Source organism: Ostrea edulis, chromosome 8, assembly GCF_947568905.1.
Source record: "Ostrea edulis chromosome 8, xbOstEdul1.1, whole genome shotgun sequence".
NCBI classification, from domain to species: Eukaryota; Metazoa; Mollusca; class Bivalvia; order Ostreida; family Ostreidae; genus Ostrea; species Ostrea edulis.
In genome coordinates, this window is record NC_079171.1 from 9,892,021 (window position 1) to 9,915,898 (window position 23,878).

General features: G+C 33.4%; 1 protein-coding gene across 1 annotated transcript; it reads right to left on the reverse strand.

Moving 5' to 3' along the window:
- Positions 1-1,854: 1,854 nt before the first annotated feature.
- Positions 1,855-2,928, reverse strand: LOC130049599 (zinc finger CCHC domain-containing protein 18-like). The gene has a single exon (XM_056147437.1). The coding sequence runs from the start codon at positions 2,926-2,928 to the stop codon at positions 1,855-1,857; it is 1,074 nt and encodes a 357-aa protein (XP_056003412.1).
- Between the last annotated feature and the right edge of the window lie 20,950 nt (positions 2,929-23,878).

Here is a 23,878-nt window from a genome sequence, read left to right on the forward strand (position 1 = left end):
CTGTTTGTTGTCTTTCACCCCATTCCCAATCTTTAGCATGTTTCTTTTTCTTTTTCTTTGATGTACTTGGAAATAATTCTGTGAGAGGTTTGGACAACTGACTGAAGTTCTGAATGAATCGTCTGAAGTATCCCGCAAATCCAATAAATTTCCTTACCTCTTCTGCATTGGTTGGTATTGGCCAGCTTACAACTTTTGAAATCTTTTCTGGGTCTGTTTCTACACCTGATGCTGAAACGACATGTCCTACATATTTAACTTTTTTCTTGAAGAAAATACACTTTTTCGGAGAAAGTTTCAAATTTGCCTCTTTAATACGATCAAAGACGAACTGCAGTCTCTCTAAATGCTCTTGAAATGATGAAGAAAAGATGATCACATCATCAATGAAAATGCAACAAATTTTCAAATGTAAGTCTCCTAAAACTTCCTGCATTAAACGCTGGTATGTGGCAGGTGCTCCAGACAGACCAAATGGCATACGGTTAAATTCATATAATCCTAGCGGCCCTACCGTAAATGCTGTTCTCTCCTTATGTTGCTCATAAATTTCAACCTGATGATATCCCGACTTCATATCGATCACGGAGAAGAACTTATTTCCTGCTAAACAGTCTAACATTTCCTCAATTCTTGGTAAAGCATACGCATCTTTCTTTGTCCTTTTGTTTAGTTGTCGATAGTCGATGCAAAATCTTAAGGAGTTATCTTTCTTCTTTACTAAAACTACATTTGACGACCATGGAGAATGAGATTTTCTAATAATTCCGGATCTCAAAAGTATCTTTAAGTGATCTCGTACTTCGTTGATCATTGCTGGGGGTATTCTTCGATATCTTTGCTTAAAACTCTTCTCATCATCTACCTCAATTTTATGATAAACATTTGCAGCATGTCCAACATCGGTGTCACTTTCTGAGAATAGGTCACTATACTTTGCTATAAGATCTTTCCCTTGCTGAATTTCATCAGTTGACAATTCGTTCTCTTCCAGTGATATCTTGTTCAGTATATCTATCGATGGGCGTTTAATTTCCTCATTTACGTCTTGTTCCAATACTGGCTGAATCTCGCATATAATTGACCTTGGTTGAATGATAACAGTTCTGGTAGAAACATTGCTGATGTATACGTCTACTGGATCCAATCCTCTTTTACTAGTATCACACTCTATCAATGATGGTTCTATGTCAAGATCTTTGTTGAGTTTTGTCTCAGTTGTAGGATGTAGCATTGCTAATGTTTGTTGGTATGGTATTGCCTGATCTATACAACCCTTAACAACTATCCTGGAATTTGGTTGTACTCTGACTGTTGTATTCTCGGCACTCCTAACTAATCCTAATCTATAACGGTTTTTCCTTAATTCCTTTTCTCTAAGTAAAATAGCTCGAAAAGATAAATACCATGGTGTTGTCAACTTTGATTTCTCCAAATATTTGTCTCCATGTTTCTCCTGAAACAATTTCATTAAGGTATTCAAAATATTTGTCCCTAATAATATCGGTACTTTCTGGTTGTAAGGACTATCTGGTATGACGAGTAGAATTGATGTTATTGGTTTCATTTCTAACACTTGTAAATCAAGTGTAATAAAGCCTTCGTAGGGTAAATGTTGTCCATCAGCGCATTCGATTTTTAGCAAAGATCCTAAATCTTGAACAGGAATTTCTTTGAAATGATCTTCATAAAATTGTTTACTAATCGTAGAAACTGTGGAACCTGTGTCAATGAGTGCTTTAGCTTCAATCCCATTTATTAAGATACTTGATTCAGTTGGATCTCCACATAATCCAGGTGGTAAAGTATTCAATTTTTTTACTGATGATATGAGGTCTTGTTTTCTGTTGAAGTCTATGGATGACCTCTTTTCATAGACTTGTTGTAGTTTAAAGTCAAAGGTTTACCGTGAACATCCCTGTTTGCACGACAACCTCGCTCTATGTGTCCTTCACGGCCACATCTCCTACAAACAATGTCTGGATACTGGTCGTTAACCTGTTCTTGTGATTTATCATCCTCTTTGTCTTTCCTGTAATAGTTTTTGTCTCTGTTCCTATTTCCAGATCCTCTGTATCGTTTCCTTCCTCTGTTTTGATATTCCAAATTCTCAAGTCGATGAGTTATTTGTTTCAACACTCCTTCAATCTCACCCGAATCTGCTTTCTGTGCAATTGCTTGCTTCACTTGAACCTTCTTGTTATCCTCCTCATCCAACTTAAGCTCTTTTTCAAGTTTTCTCAAAGCAACTCGTAAGTCATCAAAACCCTTGTGTATCTCCTTTTCGTAATGGCAACTGGCCTTTAACTCAGGTTTCAAACCCTTATATAGCATATCATACAGCATCTCATCTGCCATCTCAAGTTTGACTGCTCCCACTTTAATTGCTCTTTGCATGATATTCTCCAATCTGCAACTCCAAGTTGTTACATCTTCATCTCGTGCCTGCTTGGTTCCATAAAATTCTCCTAAGATATTTTCCCGTTCATCAATATCTCCATAGACGCTGTTTAGTTTTGAAATGATTTTCTGCAAATTTGCATCAGGACCTAAATTCATAATCACTCTGCCTGCTTCTCCTCGAAGTGATCTCCTGACCGCCTGTGCAATGTCTTCCTCTGAATGCACTTTATCTCTCATGACACATTGCACCTCGTATAGCCATAAGTCAAATGTTGTGTCTGATCCTTTTGACTTATCATTCCCAGAGAATAAACTGAACCTCAGGGGTTGGACAATGTGTTGATATTTCTTCTGATTCCCTGGCTGTGTTTCTACCTTTTCAGTTTTTACTGTAGTTTCAGCTTTTGACTCTACATATTCTTTCATCCATTGCACCAGATCATCTGGATTATCGGCTTTCGGTACAACTTCCATTTGTCCTAAAGTTTCCAGTAGTCTTTTATACTGTTCAGGTACTTCCGCCATTGTGTTATAGTTAGCGAATGAAAATGCAGCAGTAAAACTAAATTTCCGTATACGTGAAACAAAACACGATGGTTATAACCCAAATCGGAAATAAACCGCGCGTGGTACCAATAATTGTCATGAATCGCAAAATGTTTCGCATACGTTTTACGGCATATGTGTACCCATAAACAATAACACTCTTATTTGCAAAGAGTAACTCTATTGTACACCCTTATTTGCTAAAGAGTAAATTTGAATTGCTTGAGGGGACTGGTAAGATGTTTCACCTATTTACACTTTGCCTATTTATCCATGTACACTAAGTACCAACACACCTGATTTGACTGAACTGCACCTAAATAACACCTTTGATCCAAGCACTGACCTCTTATATCAATAAATATTCAGTCACAATCCTGTTATTAAAGTCACTGTAAGTTAATGAATGTTAATATCTTTCTTGCATCAGATTCTCTCTCAACACTCTTTCAAATCAGTAACTTCAATACTTGTAGTAAACCATGATTGTAAATATCTATCTACAAACCTCAGTTATATGTAAAAAAAAATATTCACAAATACTTTTGATATACTTCTTAAATGTAAATAACACTTGACCTGTCAAAATGTGTTTCAACTTTCAATGTAAACAAACACTATACACTATAATTTCTACCAAGTGCACTAGTCAGCTCTCTATGAGTATTACACTGAAATTATATACATTGACATTTATGCAACAGCATATCAATATACTAATTAAAAGTTTGGCACAGTCCTGTCTCTGACCAACGGCATGGATCTCCACAAGAATGCGTCAATTCACTTAAGGAAATTCGGAATGAAATGTCCTGCTTATAACTCAGGGTTGCTTCCGAATTGTGTAGTTTGAGTTTATGAAGTACAATATTGACACAACACAATCACTATCGATGTGTCAAAAAGTAAATAAATAAGACTGGTAACTTAAAAACTATCACATGTACCTCACATCTTCGGAATCTTCATTTGTTTACAATTCTTCAATGAGAACTTCCGGTTGTACTTCAGGTGAGGCTCTTCAGGATGTGTTTCCATTGACGAGAGGCTCAGGTGGGTTACGTCATTAAACGTTGGGCGCCATTTCTGTTACGGGGTTGCAAACCGGTTCTAATGACCACACAGACCATCCGTTACAGGTTATGCGTTTATTGAAGAAATAAATCTATTTCTGACATGTAAATAGCAGCTCTGAAACATAATAAACAATTATAAGCATACACAATCACACACCACATAAAATATACAAATACTAGGGAAATAATTTCAATACAATGAACACAAAATTATTCGTCCATTATTTTGTGTAAAGTTTAAGAAAAATTATAAAATAACATTTAAATCTCAAAATAAGGCTCTTTACCCATAATGCATTTAAATATAATAAATCTTATCATTTATGACATTTATGCAAACTAAATGGTAAAGTACACATCGAACACACACAAAAGAAATTATATGACAAATACAAGTTAGACATCACAGAAATACATACAAAACAATGATCTTACCAGATATATGGTACCAGAGCCAAAATATCAAAAATAGGAAGATAACTGATTTTCAAGGAACCTGTATAAAATATTAATTCTATTTTACTCCTTTGTTAAATATGAAATAAAGTACATAATTTCATTTCTTTCATTCATTAACACATTCACACCAATTAATATGTTAAGATTCATTTTCTTACCTCAAGTCAGAAAAAAGATGTCAAAAGATATGCAAAGAAAACCACCCTTCAACACTCTGCTAGTGAATACAACTGACTATCTAAAAATCCAACAGAACTCACAAAACCCATGACATATAACCTTTGACACTAAGCTTAGCCAACCAAAATGAATTAAATAGACCATGAACAACAACTGCATGCATGGTTTAATCATAAGGAAAGCCATTAAGGTCATAATTACATTACTACATATCTAAATAGAGAAATATGGAAGACCATTATATAATCCAATAAAAGTTTATGTTTTGCAACTTACATATTTTATTTACACTAAAAATAAAATAAATTATTGATGTTAATTCACCCTACTACATTATAAGTGTATATTAATGTGTCTATATAATGTGAGTGGTGTACACACAGTGTTATTATAAGTGTATACTGATGTGTGTATGTAATGTGTGTGGTGTACACACAGTGTTATTATAAGTGTATATTGATGTGTCTATGTAATGTGTGTGGTGTACACACAGTGTTATTATAAGTGTATATTGATGTGTCTATGTAATGTGTGTGGTGTACATACAGTGTTATTACAAGTGTATATTGATGTGAGTGTCTATGTAATGTGAGTGGTGTACACACAGTGTTATTATAAGTGTATATTGATGTGAGTGTCTATGTAATGTGTGTAGTGTACACACAGTGTTATCATAATTGTATATTGATGTGAGTGTCTATGTAATGTATGTGGTGTACACACAGTGTTATTATAAGTGTATATTGATGTGAGTGTCTATGTAATGTGAGTGGTGTACACACAGTGTTATTATAAGTGTATATTGATGTGAGTGTCTATGTAATGTGAGTAGTGTACACACAGTGTTATTATAAGTGTATATTGAAATGAGTGTCTATGTAATGTGTGTGGTGTACACACAGTGTTATTATAAGTGTATATTGATGTGTCTATGTAATGTGTGTGGTGTACACACAGTGTTATCATAATTGTATATTGATGTGAGTGTCTATGTAATGTGTGTGATGTACACACAGTGTTATTATAAGTGTATATTGATGTGTTTATGTAATGTGTGTGGTGTACACACAGTGTTATTATAAGTGTATATTGATGTGAGTGTCTATGTAATGTGAGTGGTGTACACACAGTGTTATTATAAGTGTATATTGATGTGTCTATGTAATGTGTGTGGTGTATACAGAGTGTTATTATAAGTGTATATTGATGTTTCTATGTAATGTGTGTGGTGTACACACAGTGTTATTATAAGTGTATATTGATGTGTCTATGTAATGTGTGTGGTGTATACACAGTGTTATTATAAGTGTATATTGATGTGAGTGTTTATGTAATGTGTGTGGTGTACACACAGTGTTATTATAAGTGTATATTGATGTGAGTGTCTATGTAATGTGTGTAGTGTACACACAGTGTTATCATAAGTGTATATTGATGTGAGTGTCTATGTAATGTGTGTGGTGTACACACAGTGTTATTATAAGTGTATATTAATGTGAGTGTCTATGTAATGTGTGTAGTGTACACACAGTGTTATCATAAGTGTATATTGATGTGAGTGTCTATGTAATGTGTGTGGTGTACACACAGTGTTATTATAAGTGTATATTGATGTGAGTGTCTATGTAATGTGAGTGGTGTACACACAGTGTTATTATAAGTGTATATTGATGTGTGTATGTAATGTATGTGGTGTACACACAGTGTTTTTATAAGTGTATATTGATGTGAGTGTCTATGTAATGTGTGTAGTGTACACACAGTGTTATCATAAGTGTATATTGATGTGAGTGTCTATGTAATGTGTGTGGTGTACACACAGTGTTATTATAAGTGTATATTGATGTGAGTGTCTATGTAATGTGTGTGGTGTACACACAGTGTTATTATAAGTGTATATTGATGTGTGTATGTGATGTGTGTGGTGTACACACAGTGTTATTATAAGTGTATATTGATGTGAGTGTCTATGTAATGTGTGCAATGTACACACAGTGTTATTATAAGTTTATATTGATGTGACTATGTAATGTGTGTGGTGTACACACAGTGTTATTATAAGTGTATATTGATGTGTCTATGTAATGTGTGTGGTGTACACACAGTGTTATTATAAGTGTATATTGATGTGTCTAAGTAATGTGTTTAGTGTACACGCAGTGTTATTATAAGTGTATATTGATGTGTGTATGTAATGTGTGTGGTGTACACACAGTGTTATTATAAGTGTATATTGATGTGAGTGTCTATGTAATGTGTGCAATGTACACACAGTGTTATTATAAGTTTATATTGATGTGACTATGTAATGTGTGTGGTGTACACACTGTGTTATTATAAGTGTATATTGATGTGTCTATGTAATGTGTGTGGTGTACACACAGTGTTATTATAAGTGTATATTGATGTGTCTAAGTAATGTGTTTAGTGTACACGCAGTGTTATTATCAGTGTATATTGATCTGAGTGTCTATGTAATGTGTGTGGTGTACATGCAGTGTTATTATAAGTGTATATTGATGTGAGTGTCTATGTAATGTGTGTGATGTACACACAGTGTTATTATAAGTGTATATTGATGTGTGTATGTAATGTGTGTGATGTACACACAGTGTTATTATAAGTGTATATTGATGTGAGTGTCTATGTAATGTGAGCGGTGTACACACAGTGTTATTATAAGTGTATATTGATGTGTGTATGTAATGTGTGTGATGTACACACAGTGTTATTATAAGTGTATATTGATGTGAGTGTCTATGTAATGTGTGTGATGTACACACAGTGTTATTATAAGTGTATATTGATGTGTCTATGTAATGTGTGTGGTGTACACACAGTGTTATTATAAGTGTATATTGATGTGTGTATGTAATGTGTGTGATGTACACACAGTGTTATTATAAGTGTATATTGATGTGAGTGTCTATGTAATGTGTGTGGAGTACACATAGTATTATTATAAGTGTATATTGATGTGAGTGTCTATGTAATGTGTGTGGTGTACACACAGTGTTATTATAAGTGTATATTGATGTGAGTGTCTATGTAATGTGTGTGGTGTACACACAGTGTTATTATAAGTGTATATTGATGTGTCTATGTAATGTGAGTGGTGTACAGACAGTGTTATTATAAGTGTATATTGATGTGAATGTCTATGTAATGTGTGTGGTGTACACACAGTGTTATTATAAGTGTATATTGATGTAAGTGTCTATGTAATGTGTGTGGTGTACACACAGTGTTATTATAAGTGTATATTGATGTGAGTGTTTATGTAATGTATGTGGTGTACACACTGTGTTATTATAAGTGTATATTGATGTGAGTGTCTATGTAATGTGAGTGTCTATGTAATGTGTGTGGTGTACACACAGTGTTATTATAAGTGTATATTGATGTGTCTATGTAATGTGAGTGGTGTACAGACAGTGTTATTATAAGTGTATATTGATGTGAATGTCTATGTAGTGTGTGTGGTGTACACACAGTGTTATTATAAGTGTATATTGATGTAAGTGTCTATGTAATGTGTGTGGTGTACACACAGTGTTATTATAAGTGTATATTGATGTGAGTGTTTATGTAATGTGTGTGGTGTACACACAGTGTTATTATAAGTGTATATTGATGTGTCTATGTAATGTGTGTGGTGTACACACAGTGTTATTATAAGTGTATATTGATGTGAGTGTCTATGTAATGTGTGTGGTGTACACACAGTGTTATTATAAGTGTATATTGATGTGTCTATGTAATGTGTGTGGTGTACACACAGTGTTATTATAAGTGTATATTGATGTGAGTGTCTATGTAATGTGTGTGATGTACACAGAGTGTTATTATAAGTGTACATTGATGTGTCTATGTAATGTGTGTGGTGTACACACAGTGTTATTATAAGTGTATATTGATGTGAGTGTCTATGTAATGTGTGCAATGTACACACAGTGTTATTATAAGTGTATATTGATGTGACTATGTAATGTGTGTGGTGTACACACTGTGTTATTATAAGTGTATATTGATGTGTCTATGTAATGTGTGTGGTGTACACACAGTGTTATTATAAGTGTATATTGATGTGAGTGTCTATGTAATGTGTGTGGTGTACACGCAGTGTTATTATAAGTGTATATTGATGTGAGTGTCTATGTAATGTGTGTGGTGTACACAGAGTGTTATTATAAGTGTATATTGATGTGAGTGTCTATGTAATGTGTGTGGTGTACACACAGTGTTATTATAAGTGTATATTGATGTGACTATGTAATGTGTGCAATGTACACACTGTGTTATTATAAGTGTATATTGATGTGAGTGTCTATGTAATGTGTGTGGTGTACACACAGTGTTATTATAAGTGTATATTGATGTGACTATGTAATGTGAGTGGTGTACACGCTGTGTTATTATAAGTGTATATTGATGTGTCTATGTAATGTGTGTGGTGTACACACAGTGTTATTATAAGTGTATATTGATGTATCTATGTAATGTGTGTGATGTACACACAGTGTTATTATAAGTGTATATTGATGTGAATGCCTATGTAATGTGTGTGGTGTACACACAGTGTTATTATAAGTGTATATGGATGTGAGTGTCTATGTAATGTGTGTGGTGTACACACAGTGTTATTACAAGTGTATATTGATGTGTCTATGTAATGTGTGTGGTGTACACACAGTGTTATTATAAGTGTATATTGATGTGTCTATGTAATGTGTGTGGTGTACACACAGTGTTATTATAAGTGTATATTGATGTGAGTGTCTATGTAATGTGTGTGGTGTACACACAGTGTTATTATAAGTGTATATTGATGTGTCTATGTAATGTGTGTGGTGTACACACAGTGTTATTATAAGTGTATATTGATGTGTCTATGTAATGTGTGTGGTGTATACACAGTGTTATTATAAGTGTATATTGATGTGAGTGTTTATGTAATGTGTGTGGTGTACACACAGTGTTATTATAAGTGTATATTGATGTGAGTGTCTATGTAATGTGTGTAGTGTACACACAGTGTTATCATAAGTGTATATTGATGTGAGTGTCTATGTAATGTGTGTGGTGTACACACAGTGTTATTATAAGTGTATATTAATGTGAGTGTCTATGTAATGTGTGTAGTGTACACACAGTGTTATCATAAGTGTATATTGATGTGAGTGTCTATGTAATGTGTGTGGTGTACACACAGTGTTATTATAAGTGTATATTGATGTGAGTGTCTATGTAATGTGAGTGGTGTACACACAGTGTTATTATAAGTGTATATTGATGTGTGTATGTAATGTATGTGGTGTACACACAGTGTTTTTATAAGTGTATATTGATGTGAGTGTCTATGTAATGTGTGTAGTGTACACACAGTGTTATCATAAGTGTATGTTGATGTGAGTGTCTATGTAATGTGTGTGGTGTACACACAGTGTTATTATAAGTGTATATTGATGTGAGTGTCTATGTAATGTGTGTGGTGTACACACAGTGTTATTATAAGTGTATATTGATGTGTGTATGTAATGTGTGTGGTGTACACACAGTGTTATTATAAGTGTATATTGATGTGAGTGTCTATGTAATGTGTGCAATGTACACACAGTGTTATTATAAGTTTATATTGATGTGACTATGTAATGTGTGTGGTGTACACACAGTGTTATTATAAGTGTATATTGATGTGTCTATGTAATGTGTGTGGTGTACACACAGTGTTATTATAAGTGTATATTGATGTGTCTAAGCAATGTGTTTAGTGTACACGCAGTGTTATTATAAGTGTATATTGATGTGTGTATGTAATGTGTGTGGTGTACACACAGTGTTATTATAAGTGTATATTGATGTGAGTGTCTATGTAATGTGTGCAATGTACACACAGTGTTATTATAAGTGTATATTGATGTGACTATGTAATGTGTGTGGTGTACACACTGTGTTATTATAAGTGTATATTGATGTGTCTATGTAATGTGTGTGGTGTACACACAGTGTTATTATAAGTGTATATTGATGTGTCTAAGTAATGTGTTTAGTGTACACGCAGTGTTATTATCAGTGTATATTGATCTGAGTGTCTATGTAATGTGTGTGGTGTACATGCAGTGTTATTATAAGTGTATATTGATGTGAGTGTTTATGTAATGTGTGTGGTGTACACACAGTGTTATTATAAGTGTATATTGATGTGTGTATGTAATGTGTGTGGTGTACACACAGTGTTATTATAAGTGTATATTGATGTGTGTATGTAATGTGTGTGATGTACACACAGTGTTATTATAAGTGTATATTGATGTGAGTGTCTATGTAATGTGTGTGGAGTACACATAGTATTATTATAAGTGTATATTGATGTGAGTGTCTATGTAATGTGTGTGGTGTACACACAGTGTTATTATAAGTGTATATTGATGTGAGTGTCTATGTAATGTGTGTGGTGTACACACAGTGTTATTATAAGTGTATATTGATGTGTCTATGTAATGTGAGTGGTGTACAGACAGTGTTATTATAAGTGTATATTGATGTGAATGTCTATGTAATGTGTGTGGTGTACACACAGTGTTATTATAAGTGTATATTGATGTAAGTGTCTATGTAATGTGTGTGGTGTACACACAGTGTTATTATAAGTGTATATTGATGTGAGTGTTTATGTAATGTATGTGGTGTACACACTGTGTTATTATAAGTGTATATTGATGTGAGTGTCTATGTAATGTGAGTGTCTATGTAATGTGTGTGGTGTACACACAGTGTTATTATAAGTGTATATTGATGTGTCTATGTAATGTGAGTGGTGTACAGACAGTGTTATTATAAGTGTATATTGATGTGAATGTCTATGTAGTGTGTGTGGTGTACACACAGTGTTATTATAAGTGTATATTGATGTAAGTGTCTATGTAATGTGTGTGGTGTACACACAGTGTTATTATAAGTGTATATTGATGTGAGTGTTTATGTAATGTGTGTGGTGTACACACAGTGTTATTATAAGTGTATATTGATGTGTCTATGTAATGTGTGTGGTGTACACACAGTGTTATTATAAGTGTATATTGATGTGAGTGTCTATGTAATGTGTGTGGTGTACACACAGTGTTATTATAAGTGTATATTGATGTGTCTATGTAATGTGTGTGGTGTACACACAGTGTTATTATAAGTGTATATTGATGTGAGTGTCTATGTAATGTGTGTGATGTACACAGAGTGTTATTATAAGTGTACATTGATGTGTCTATGTAATGTGTGTGGTGTACACACAGTGTTATTATAAGTGTATATTGATGTGAGTGTCTATGTAATGTGTGCAATGTACACACAGTGTTATTATAAGTGTATATTGATGTGACTATGTAATGTGTGTGGTGTACACACTGTGTTATTATAAGTGTATATTGATGTGTCTATGTAATGTGTGTGGTGTACACACAGTGTTATTATAAGTGTATATTGATGTGAGTGTCTATGTAATGTGTGTGGTGTACACGCAGTGTTATTATAAGTGTATATTGATGTGAGTGTCTATGTAATGTGTGTGGTGTACACAGAGTGTTATTATAAGTGTATATTGATGTGAGTGTCTATGTAATGTGTGTGGTGTACACACAGTGTTATTATAAGTGTATATTGATGTGACTATGTAATGTGTGCAATGTACACACTGTGTTATTATAAGTGTATATTGATGTGAGTGTCTATGTAATGTGTGTGGTGTACACACAGTGTTATTATAAGTGTATATTGATGTGACTATGTAATGTGAGTGGTGTACACACTGTGTTATTATAAGTGTATATTGATGTGTCTATGTAATGTGTGTGGTGTACACACAGTGTTATTATAAGTGTATATTGATGTATCTATGTAATGTGTGTGATGTACACACAGTGTTATTATAAGTGTATATTGATGTGAATGCCTATGTAATGTGTGTGGTGTACACACAGTGTTATTATAAGTGTATATGGATGTGAGTGTCTATGTAATGTGTGTGGTGTACACACAGTGTTATTACAAGTGTATATTGATGTGTCTATGTAATGTGTGTGGTGTACACACAGTGTTATTATAAGTGTATATTGATGTGTCTATGTAATGTGTGTGGTGTACACACAGTGTTATTATAAGTGTATATTGATGTGAGTGTCTATGTAATGTGTGTGGTGTACACACAGTGTTATTATAAGTGTATATTGATGTGTCTATGTAATGTGTGTGGTGTACACACAGTGTTATTATAAGTGTATATTGATGTGTCTATGTAATGTGTGTGGTGTACACACAGTGTTATTATAAGTGTATATTGATGTGAGTGTCTATGTAATGTGAGTGGTGTACACACAGTGTTATTATAAGTGTATATTGATGTGTCTATGTAATGTGTGTGATGTACACACAGTGTTGTTATAAGTGTATATTGATGTGAGTGTCTATGTAATGTGTGTGGTGTACACACAGTGTTATTATAAGTGTATATTGATATGAGTGTCTATGTAATGTGTGTGGTGTACACACAGTGTTATTATAAGTGTATATTGATGTGAGTGTCTATGTAATTTGTGTGGTGTACACACAGTGTTATTATAAGTGTATATTGATATGAGTGTCTATGTAATGTGTGTGGTGTACACACAGTGTTATTATAAGTGTATATTGATGTGAGTGTCCATGTAATGTGTGTGGTGTACACACAGTGTTATTATAAGTGTATATTGATGTGAGTGTCTGTGTAATGTGTGTGGTGTACACACAGTGTTATTATAAGTGTATATTGATGTGAGTGTCTGTGTAATGTGTGTGGTGTACACACAGTGTTATTATAAGTGTATATTGATGTGAGTGTCTATGTAATTTGTGTGGTGTACACACAGTGTTATTATAAGTGTATATTGATATGAGTGTCTATGTAATGTGTGTGGTGTACACACAGTGTTATTATAAGTGTATATTGATATGAGTGTCTATGTAATGTGTGTGGTGTACACACAGTGTTATTATAAGTGTATATTGATGTGAGTGTCTATGTAATTTGTGTGGTGTACACACAGTGTTATTATAAGTGTATATTGATATGAGTGTCTATGTAATGTGTGTGGTGTACACACAGTGTTATTATAAGTGTATATTGATGTGAGTGTCCATGTAATGTGTGTGGTGTACACACAGTGTTATTATAAGTGTATATTGATGTGAGTGTCTGTGTAATGTGTGTGGTGTACACACAGTGTTATTATAAGTGTATATTGATGTGAGTGTCTGTGTAATGTGTGTGGTGTACACACAGTGTTATTATAAGTGTATATTGATGTGAGTGTCTATGTAATTTGTGTGGTGTACACACAGTGTTATTATAAGTGTATATTGATATGAGTGTCTATGTAATGTGTGTGGTGTACACACAGTGTTATTATAAGTGTATATTGATGTGAGTGTCCATGTAATGTGTGTGGTGTACACACAGTGTTATTATATGTGTATATTGATGTGTCTATGTAATGTTAGTGGTGTACACACAGTGTTATTATAAGTGTATATTGATGTGAATGCCTATGTAATGTGTTTGGTGTACACACAGTGTTATTATAAGTGTATATGGATGTGAGTGTCTGTGTAATGTGTGTGGTGTACACACAGTGTTATTATAAGTGTATATTGATGTGAGTGTCTATGTAATTTGTGTGGTGTACACACAGTGTTATTATAAGTGTATATTGATATGAGTGTCTATGTAATGTGTGTGGTGTACACACAGTGTTATTATAAGTGTATATTGATATGAGTGTCTATGTAATGTGTGTGGTGTACACACAGTGTTATTATAAGTGTATATTGATGTGAGTGTCTATGTAATTTGTGTGGTGTACACACAGTGTTATTATAAGTGTATATTGATATGAGTGTCTATGTAATGTGTGTGGTGTACACACAGTGTTATTATAAGTGTATATTGATGTGAGTGTCCATGTAATGTGTGTGGTGTACACACAGTGTTATTATAAGTGTATATTGATGTGAGTGTCTGTGTAATGTGTGTGGTGTACACACAGTGTTATTATAAGTGTATATTGATGTGAGTGTCTGTGTAATGTGTGTGGTGTACACACAGTGTTATTATAAGTGTATATTGATGTGAGTGTCTATGTAATTTGTGTGGTGTACACACAGTGTTATTATAAGTGTATATTGATATGAGTGTCTATGTAATGTGTGTGGTGTACACACAGTGTTATTATAAGTGTATATTGATGTGAGTGTCCATGTAATGTGTGTGGTGTACACACAGTGTTATTATATGTGTATATTGATGTGTCTATGTAATGTTAGTGGTGTACACACAGTGTTATTATAAGTGTATATTGATGTGAATGCCTATGTAATGTGTGTGGTGTACACACAGTGTTATTATAAGTGTATATGGATGTGAGTGTCTATGTAATGTGTGTGGTGTACACACAGTGTTATTACAAGTGTATATTGATGTGTCTATGTAATGTGTGTGGTGTACACACAGTGTTATTATAAGTGTATATTGATGTGAATGCCTATGTAATGTGTGTGGTGTACACACAGTGTTATTATAAGTGTATATGGATGTGAGTGTCTATGTAATGTGTGTGGTGTACACACAGTGTTATTACAAGTGTATATTGATGTGTCTATGTAATGTGTGTGGTGTACACACAGTGTTATTATAAGTGTATATTGATGTGTCTATGTAATGTGTGTGATGTACACACAGTGTTGTTATAAGTGTATATTGATGTGAGTGTCTATGTAATGTGTGTGGTGTACACACAGTGTTATTATAAGTGTATATTGATATGAGTGTCTATGTAATGTGTGTGGTGTACACACAGTGTTATTATAAGTGTATATTGATATGAGTGTCTATGTAATGTGTGTGGTGTACACACAGTGTTATTATAAGTGTATATTGATGTGAGTGTCTGTGTAATGTGTGTGGTGTACACACAGTGTTATTATAAGTGTATATTGATGTGAGTGTCTATGTAATGTGTGTGGTGTACATGCAGTGTTATTATAAGTGTATATTGATGTGAGTGTCTATGTAATGTGTGTGATGTACACACAGTGTTATTATAAGTGTATATTGATGTGTGTATGTAATGTGTGTGATGTACACACAGTGTTATTATAAGTGTATATTGATGTGAGTGTCTATGTAATGTGAGCGGTGTACACACAGTGTTATTAGAAGTGTATATTGATGTGTGTATGTAATGTGTGTGATGTACACACAGTGTTATTATAAGTGTATATTGATGTGAGTGTCTATGTAATGTGTGTGATGTACACACAGTGTTATTATAAGTGTATATTGATGTGTCTATGTAATGTGTGTGGTGTACACACAGTGTTATTATAAGTGTATATTGATGTGTGTATGTAATGTGTGTGATGTACACACAGTGTTATTATAAGTGTATATTGATGTGAGTGTCTATGTAATGTGTGTGGAGTACACATAGTATTATTATAAGTGTATATTGATGTGAGTGTCTATGTAATGTGTGTGGTGTACACACAGTGTTATTATAAGTGTATATTGATGTGAGTGTCTATGTAATGTGTGTGGTGTACACACAGTGTTATTATAAGTGTATATTGATGTGTCTATGTAATGTGAGTGGTGTACAGACAGTGTTATTATAAGTGTATATTGATGTGAATGTCTATGTAATGTGTGTGGTGTACACACAGTGTTATTATAAGTGTATATTGATGTAAGTGTCTATGTAATGTGTGTGGTGTACACACAGTGTTATTATAAGTGTATATTGATGTGAGTGTTTATGTAATGTATGTGGTGTACACACTGTGTTATTATAAGTGTATATTGATGTGAGTGTCTATGTAATGTGAGTGTCTATGTAATGTGTGTGGTGTACACACAGTGTTATTATAAGTGTATATTGATGTGTCTATGTAATGTGAGTGGTGTACAGACAGTGTTATTATAAGTGTATATTGATGTGAATGTCTATGTAGTGTGTGTGGTGTACACACAGTGTTATTATAAGTGTATATTGATGTAAGTGTCTATGTAATGTGTGTGGTGTACACACAGTGTTATTATAAGTGTATATTGATGTGAGTGTTTATGTAATGTGTGTGGTGTACACACAGTGTTATTATAAGTGTATATTGATGTGTCTATGTAATGTGTGTGGTGTACACACAGTGTTATTATAAGTGTATATTGATGTGAGTGTCTATGTAATGTGTGTGGTGTACACACAGTGTTATTATAAGTGTATATTGATGTGTCTATGTAATGTGTGTGGTGTACACACAGTGTTATTATAAGTGTATATTGATGTGAGTGTCTATGTAATGTGTGTGATGTACACAGAGTGTTATTATAAGTGTACATTGATGTGTCTATGTAATGTGTGTGGTGTACACACAGTGTTATTATAAGTGTATATTGATGTGAGTGTCTATGTAATGTGTGCAATGTACACACAGTGTTATTATAAGTGTATATTGATGTGACTATGTAATGTGTGTGGTGTACACACTGTGTTATTATAAGTGTATATTGATGTGTCTATGTAATGTGTGTGGTGTACACACAGTGTTATTATAAGTGTATATTGATGTGAGTGTCTATGTAATGTGTGTGGTGTACACGCAGTGTTATTATAAGTGTATATTGATGTGAGTGTCTATGTAATGTGTGTGGTGTACACAGAGTGTTATTATAAGTGTATATTGATGTGAGTGTCTATGTAATGTGTGTGGTGTACACACAGTGTTATTATAAGTGTATATTGATGTGACTATGTAATGTGTGCAATGTACACACTGTGTTATTATAAGTGTATATTGATGTGAGTGTCTATGTAATGTGTGTGGTGTACACACAGTGTTATTATAAGTGTATATTGATGTGACTATGTAATGTGAGTGGTGTACACACTGTGTTATTATAAGTGTATATTGATGTGTCTATGTAATGTGTGTGGTGTACACACAGTGTTATTATAAGTGTATATTGATGTATCTATGTAATGTGTGTGATGTACACACAGTGTTATTATAAGTGTATATTGATGTGAATGCCTATGTAATGTGTGTGGTGTACACACAGTGTTATTATAAGTGTATATGGATGTGAGTGTCTATGTAATGTGTGTGGTGTACACACAGTGTTATTACAAGTGTATATTGATGTGTCTATGTAATGTGTGTGGTGTACACACAGTGTTATTATAAGTGTATATTGATGTGTCTATGTAATGTGTGTGGTGTACACACAGTGTTATTATAAGTGTATATTGATGTGAGTGTCTATGTAATGTGTGTGGTGTACACACAGTGTTATTATAAGTGTATATTGATGTGTCTATGTAATGTGTGTGGTGTACACACAGTGTTATTATAAGTGTATATTGATGTGTCTATGTAATGTGTGTGGTGTACACACAGTGTTATTATAAGTGTATATTGATGTGAGTGTCTATGTAATGTGAGTGGTGTACACACAGTGTTATTATAAGTGTATATTGATGTGTCTATGTAATGTGTGTGATGTACACACAGTGTTGTTATAAGTGTATATTGATGTGAGTGTCTATGTAATGTGTGTGGTGTACACACAGTGTTATTATAAGTGTATATTGATATGAGTGTCTATGTAATGTGTGTGGTGTACACACAGTGTTATTATAAGTGTATATTGATGTGAGTGTCTATGTAATTTGTGTGGTGTACACACAGTGTTATTATAAGTGTATATTGATATGAGTGTCTATGTAATGTGTGTGGTGTACACACAGTGTTATTATAAGTGTATATTGATGTGAGTGTCCATGTAATGTGTGTGGTGTACACACAGTGTTATTATAAGTGTATATTGATGTGAGTGTCTGTGTAATGTGTGTGGTGTACACACAGTGTTATTATAAGTGTATATTGATGTGAGTGTCTGTGTAATGTGTGTGGTGTACACACAGTGTTATTATAAGTGTATATTGATGTGAGTGTCTATGTAATTTGTGTGGTGTACACACAGTGTTATTATAAGTGTATATTGATATGAGTGTCTATGTAATGTGTGTGGTGTACACACAGTGTTATTATAAGTGTATATTGATATGAGTGTCTATGTAATGTGTGTGGTGTACACACAGTGTTATTATAAGTGTATATTGATGTGAGTGTCTATGTAATTTGTGTGGTGTACACACAGTGTTATTATAAGTGTATATTGATATGAGTGTCTATGTAATGTGTGTGGTGTACACACAGTGTTATTATAAGTGTATATTGATGTGAGTGTCCATGTAATGTGTGTGGTGTACACACAGTGTTATTATAAGTGTATATTGATGTGAGTGTCTGTGTAATGTGTGTGGTGTACACACAGTGTTATTATAAGTGTATATTGATGTGAGTGTTTATGTAATGTGTGTGGTGTACACACAGTGTTATTATAAGTGTATATTGATGTGAGTGTCTATGTAATGTGTGTAGTGTACACACAGTGTTATCATAAGTGTATATTGATGTGAGTGTCTATGTAATGTGTGTGGTGTACACACAGTGTTATTATAAGTGTATATTAATGTGAGTGTCTATGTAATGTGTGTAGTGTACACACAGTGTTATCATAAGTGTATATTGATGTGAGTGTCTATGTAATGTGTGTGGTGTACACACAGTGTTATTATAAGTGTATATTGATGTGAGTGTCTATGTAATGTGAGTGGTGTACACACAGTGTTATTATAAGTGTATATTGATGTGTGTATGTAATGTATGTGGTGTACACACAGTGTTTTTATAAGTGTATATTGATGTGAGTGTCTATGTAATGTATGTAGTGTACACACAGTGTTATCATAAGTGTATGTTGATGTGAGTGTCTATGTAATGTGTGTGGTGTACACACAGTGTTATTATAAGTGTATATTGATGTGAGTGTCTATGTAATGTGTGTGGTGTACACACAGTGTTATTATAAGTGTATATTGATGTGTGTATGTAATGTGTGTGGTGTACACACAGTGTTATTATAAGTGTATATTGATGTGAGTGTCTATGTAATGTGTGCAATGTACACACAGTGTTATTATAAGTTTATATTGATGTGACTATGTAATGTGTGTGGTGTACACACAGTGTTATTATAAGTGTATATTGATGTGTCTATGTAATGTGTGTGGTGTACACACAGTGTTATTATAAGTGTATATTGATGTGTCTAAGTAATGTGTTTAGTGTACACGCAGTGTTATTATAAGTGTATATTGATGTGTGTATGTAATGTGTGTGGTGTACACACAGTGTTATTATAAGTGTATATTGATGTGAGTGTCTATGTAATGTGTGCAATGTACACACAGTGTTATTATAAGTGTATATTGATGTGACTATGTAATGTGTGTGGTGTACACACTGTGTTATTATAAGTGTATATTGATGTGTCTATGTAATGTGTGTGGTGTACACACAGTGTTATTATAAGTGTATATTGATGTGTCTAAGTAATGTGTTTAGTGTACACGCAGTGTTATTATCAGTGTATATTGATCTGAGTGTCTATGTAATGTGTGTGGTGTACATGCAGTGTTATTATAAGTGTATATTGATGTGAGTGTCTATGTAATGTGTGTGATGTACACACAGTGTTATTATAAGTGTATATTGATGTGTGTATGTAATGTGTGTGGTGTACACACAGTGTTATTATAAGTGTATATTGATGTGTGTATGTAATGTGTGTGATGTACACACAGTGTTATTATAAGTGTATATTGATGTGAGTGTCTATGTAATGTGTGTGGAGTACACATAGTATTATTATAAGTGTATATTGATGTGAGTGTCTATGTAATGTGTGTGGTGTACACACAGTGTTATTATAAGTGTATATTGATGTGAGTGTCTATGTAATGTGTGTGGTGTACACACAGTGTTATTATAAGTGTATATTGATGTGTCTATGTAATGTGAGTGGTGTACAGACAGTGTTATTATAAGTGTATATTGATGTGAATGTCTATGTAATGTGTGTGGTGTACACACAGTGTTATTATAAGTGTATATTGATGTAAGTGTCTATGTAATGTGTGTGGTGTACACACAGTGTTATTATAAGTGTATATTGATGTGAGTGTTTATGTAATGTATGTGGTGTACACACTGTGTTATTATAAGTGTATATTGATGTGAGTGTCTATGTAATGTGAGTGTCTATGTAATGTGTGTGGTGTACACACAGTGTTATTATAAGTGTATATTGATGTGTCTATGTAATGTGAGTGGTGTACAGACAGTGTTATTATAAGTGTATATTGATGTGAATGTCTATGTAGTGTGTGTGGTGTACACACAGTGTTATTATAAGTGTATATTGATGTAAGTGTCTATGTAATGTGTGTGGTGTACACACAGTGTTATTATAAGTGTATATTGATGTGAGTGTTTATGTAATGTGTGTGGTGTACACACAGTGTTATTATAAGTGTATATTGATGTGTCTATGTAATGTGTGTGGTGTACACACAGTGTTATTATAAGTGTATATTGATGTGAGTGTCTATGTAATGTGTGTGGTGTACACACAGTGTTTTTATAAGTGTATATTGATGTGTCTATGTAATGTGTGTGGTGTACACACAGTGTTATTATAAGTGTATATTGATGTGAGTGTCTATGTAATGTGTGTGATGTACACAGAGTGTTATTATAAGTGTACATTGATGTGTCTATGTAATGTGTGTGGTGTACACACAGTGTTATTATAAGTGTATATTGATGTGAGTGTCTATGTAATGTGTGCAATGTACACACAGTGTTATTATAAGTGTATATTGATGTGACTATGTAATGTGTGTGGTGTACACACTGTGTTATTATAAGTGTATATTGATGTGTCTATGTAATGTGTGTGGTGTACACACAGTGTTATTATAAGTGTATATTGATGTGAGTGTCTATGTAATGTGTGTGGTGTACACGCAGTGTTATTATAAGTGTATATTGATGTGAGTGTCTATGTAATGTGTGTGGTGTACACAGAGTGTTATTATAAGTGTATATTGATGTGAGTGTCTATGTAATGTGTGTGGTGTACACACAGTGTTATTATAAGTGTATATTGATGTGACTATGTAATGTGTGCAATGTACACACTGTGTTATTATAAGTGTATATTGATGTGAGTGTCTATGTAATGTGTGTGGTGTACACACAGTGTTATTATAAGTGTATATTGATGTGACTATGTAATGTGAGTGGTGTACACACTGTGTTATTATAAGTGTATATTGATGTGTCTATGTAATGTGTGTGGTGTACACACAGTGTTATTATAAGTGTATATTGATGTATCTATGTAATGTGTGTGATGTACACACAGTGTTATTATAAGTGTATATTGATGTGAATGCCTATGTAATGTGTGTGGTGTACACACAGTGTTATTATAAGTGTATATGGATGTGAGTGTCTATGTAATGTGTGTGGTGTACACACAGTGTTATTACAAGTGTATATTGATGTGTCTATGTAATGTGTGTGGTGTACACACAGTGTTATTATAAGTGTATATTGATGTGTCTATGTAATGTGTGTGGTGTACACACAGTGTTATTATAAGTGTATATTGATGTGAGTGTCTATGTAATGTGTGTGGTGTACACACAGTGTTATTATAAGTGTATATTGATGTGTCTATGTAATGTGTGTGGTGTACACACAGTGTTATTATAAGTGTATATTGATGTGTCTATGTAATGTGTGTGGTGTACACACAGTGTTATTATAAGTGTATATTGATGTGAGTGTCTATGTAATGTGAGTGGTGTACACACAGTGTTATTATAAGTGTATATTGATGTGTCTATGTAATGTGTGTGATGTACACACAGTGTTGTTATAAGTGTATATTGATGTGAGTGTCTATGTAATGTGTGTGGTGTACACACAGTGTTATTATAAGTGTATATTGATGTGAGTGTCTATGTAATTTGTGTGGTGTACACACAGTGTTATTATAAGTGTATATTGATATGAGTGTCTATGTAATGTGTGTGGTGTACACACAGTGTTATTATAAGTGTATATTGATGTGAGTGTCCATGTAATGTGTGTGGTGTACACACAGTGTTATTATAAGTGTATATTGATGTGAGTGTCTGTGTAATGTGTGTGGTGTACACACAGTGTTATTATAAGTGTATATTGATGTGAGTGTCTGTGTAATGTGTGTGGTGTACACACAGTGTTATTATAAGTGTATATTGATGTGAGTGTCTATGTAATTTGTGTGGTGTACACACAGTGTTATTATAAGTGTATATTGATATGAGTGTCTATGTAATGTGTGTGGTGTACACACAGTGTTATTATAAGTGTATATTGATATGAGTGTCTATGTAATGTGTGTGGTGTACACACAGTGTTATTATAAGTGTATATTGATGTGAGTGTCTATGTAATTTGTGTGGTGTACACACAGTGTTATTATAAGTGTATATTGATATGAGTGTCTATGTAATGTGTGTGGTGTACACACAGTGTTATTATAAGTGTATATTGATGTGAGTGTCCATGTAATGTGTGTGGTGTACACACAGTGTTATTATAAGTGTATATTGATGTGAGTGTCTGTGTAATGTGTGTGGTGTACACACAGTGTTATTATAAGTGTATATTGATGTGAGTGTCTGTGTAATGTGTGTGGTGTACACACAGTGTTATTATAAGTGTATATTGATGTGAGTGTCTATGTAATTTGTGTGGTGTACACACAGTGTTATTATAAGTGTATATTGATATGAGTGTCTATGTAATGTGTGTGGTGTACACACAGTGTTATTATAAGTGTATATTGATGTGAGTGTCCATGTAATGTGTGTGGTGTACACACAGTGTTATTATATGTGTATATTGATGTGTCTATGTAATGTTAGTGGTGTACACACAGTGTTATTATAAGTGTATATTGATGTGAATGCCTATGTAATGTGTTTGGTGTACACACAGTGTTATTATAAGTGTATATGGATGTGAGTGTCTGTGTAATGTGTGTGGTGTACACACAGTGTTATTATAAGTGTATATTGATGTGAGTGTCTATGTAATTTGTGTGGTGTACACACAGTGTTATTATAAGTGTATATTGATATGAGTGTCTATGTAATGTGTGTGGTGTA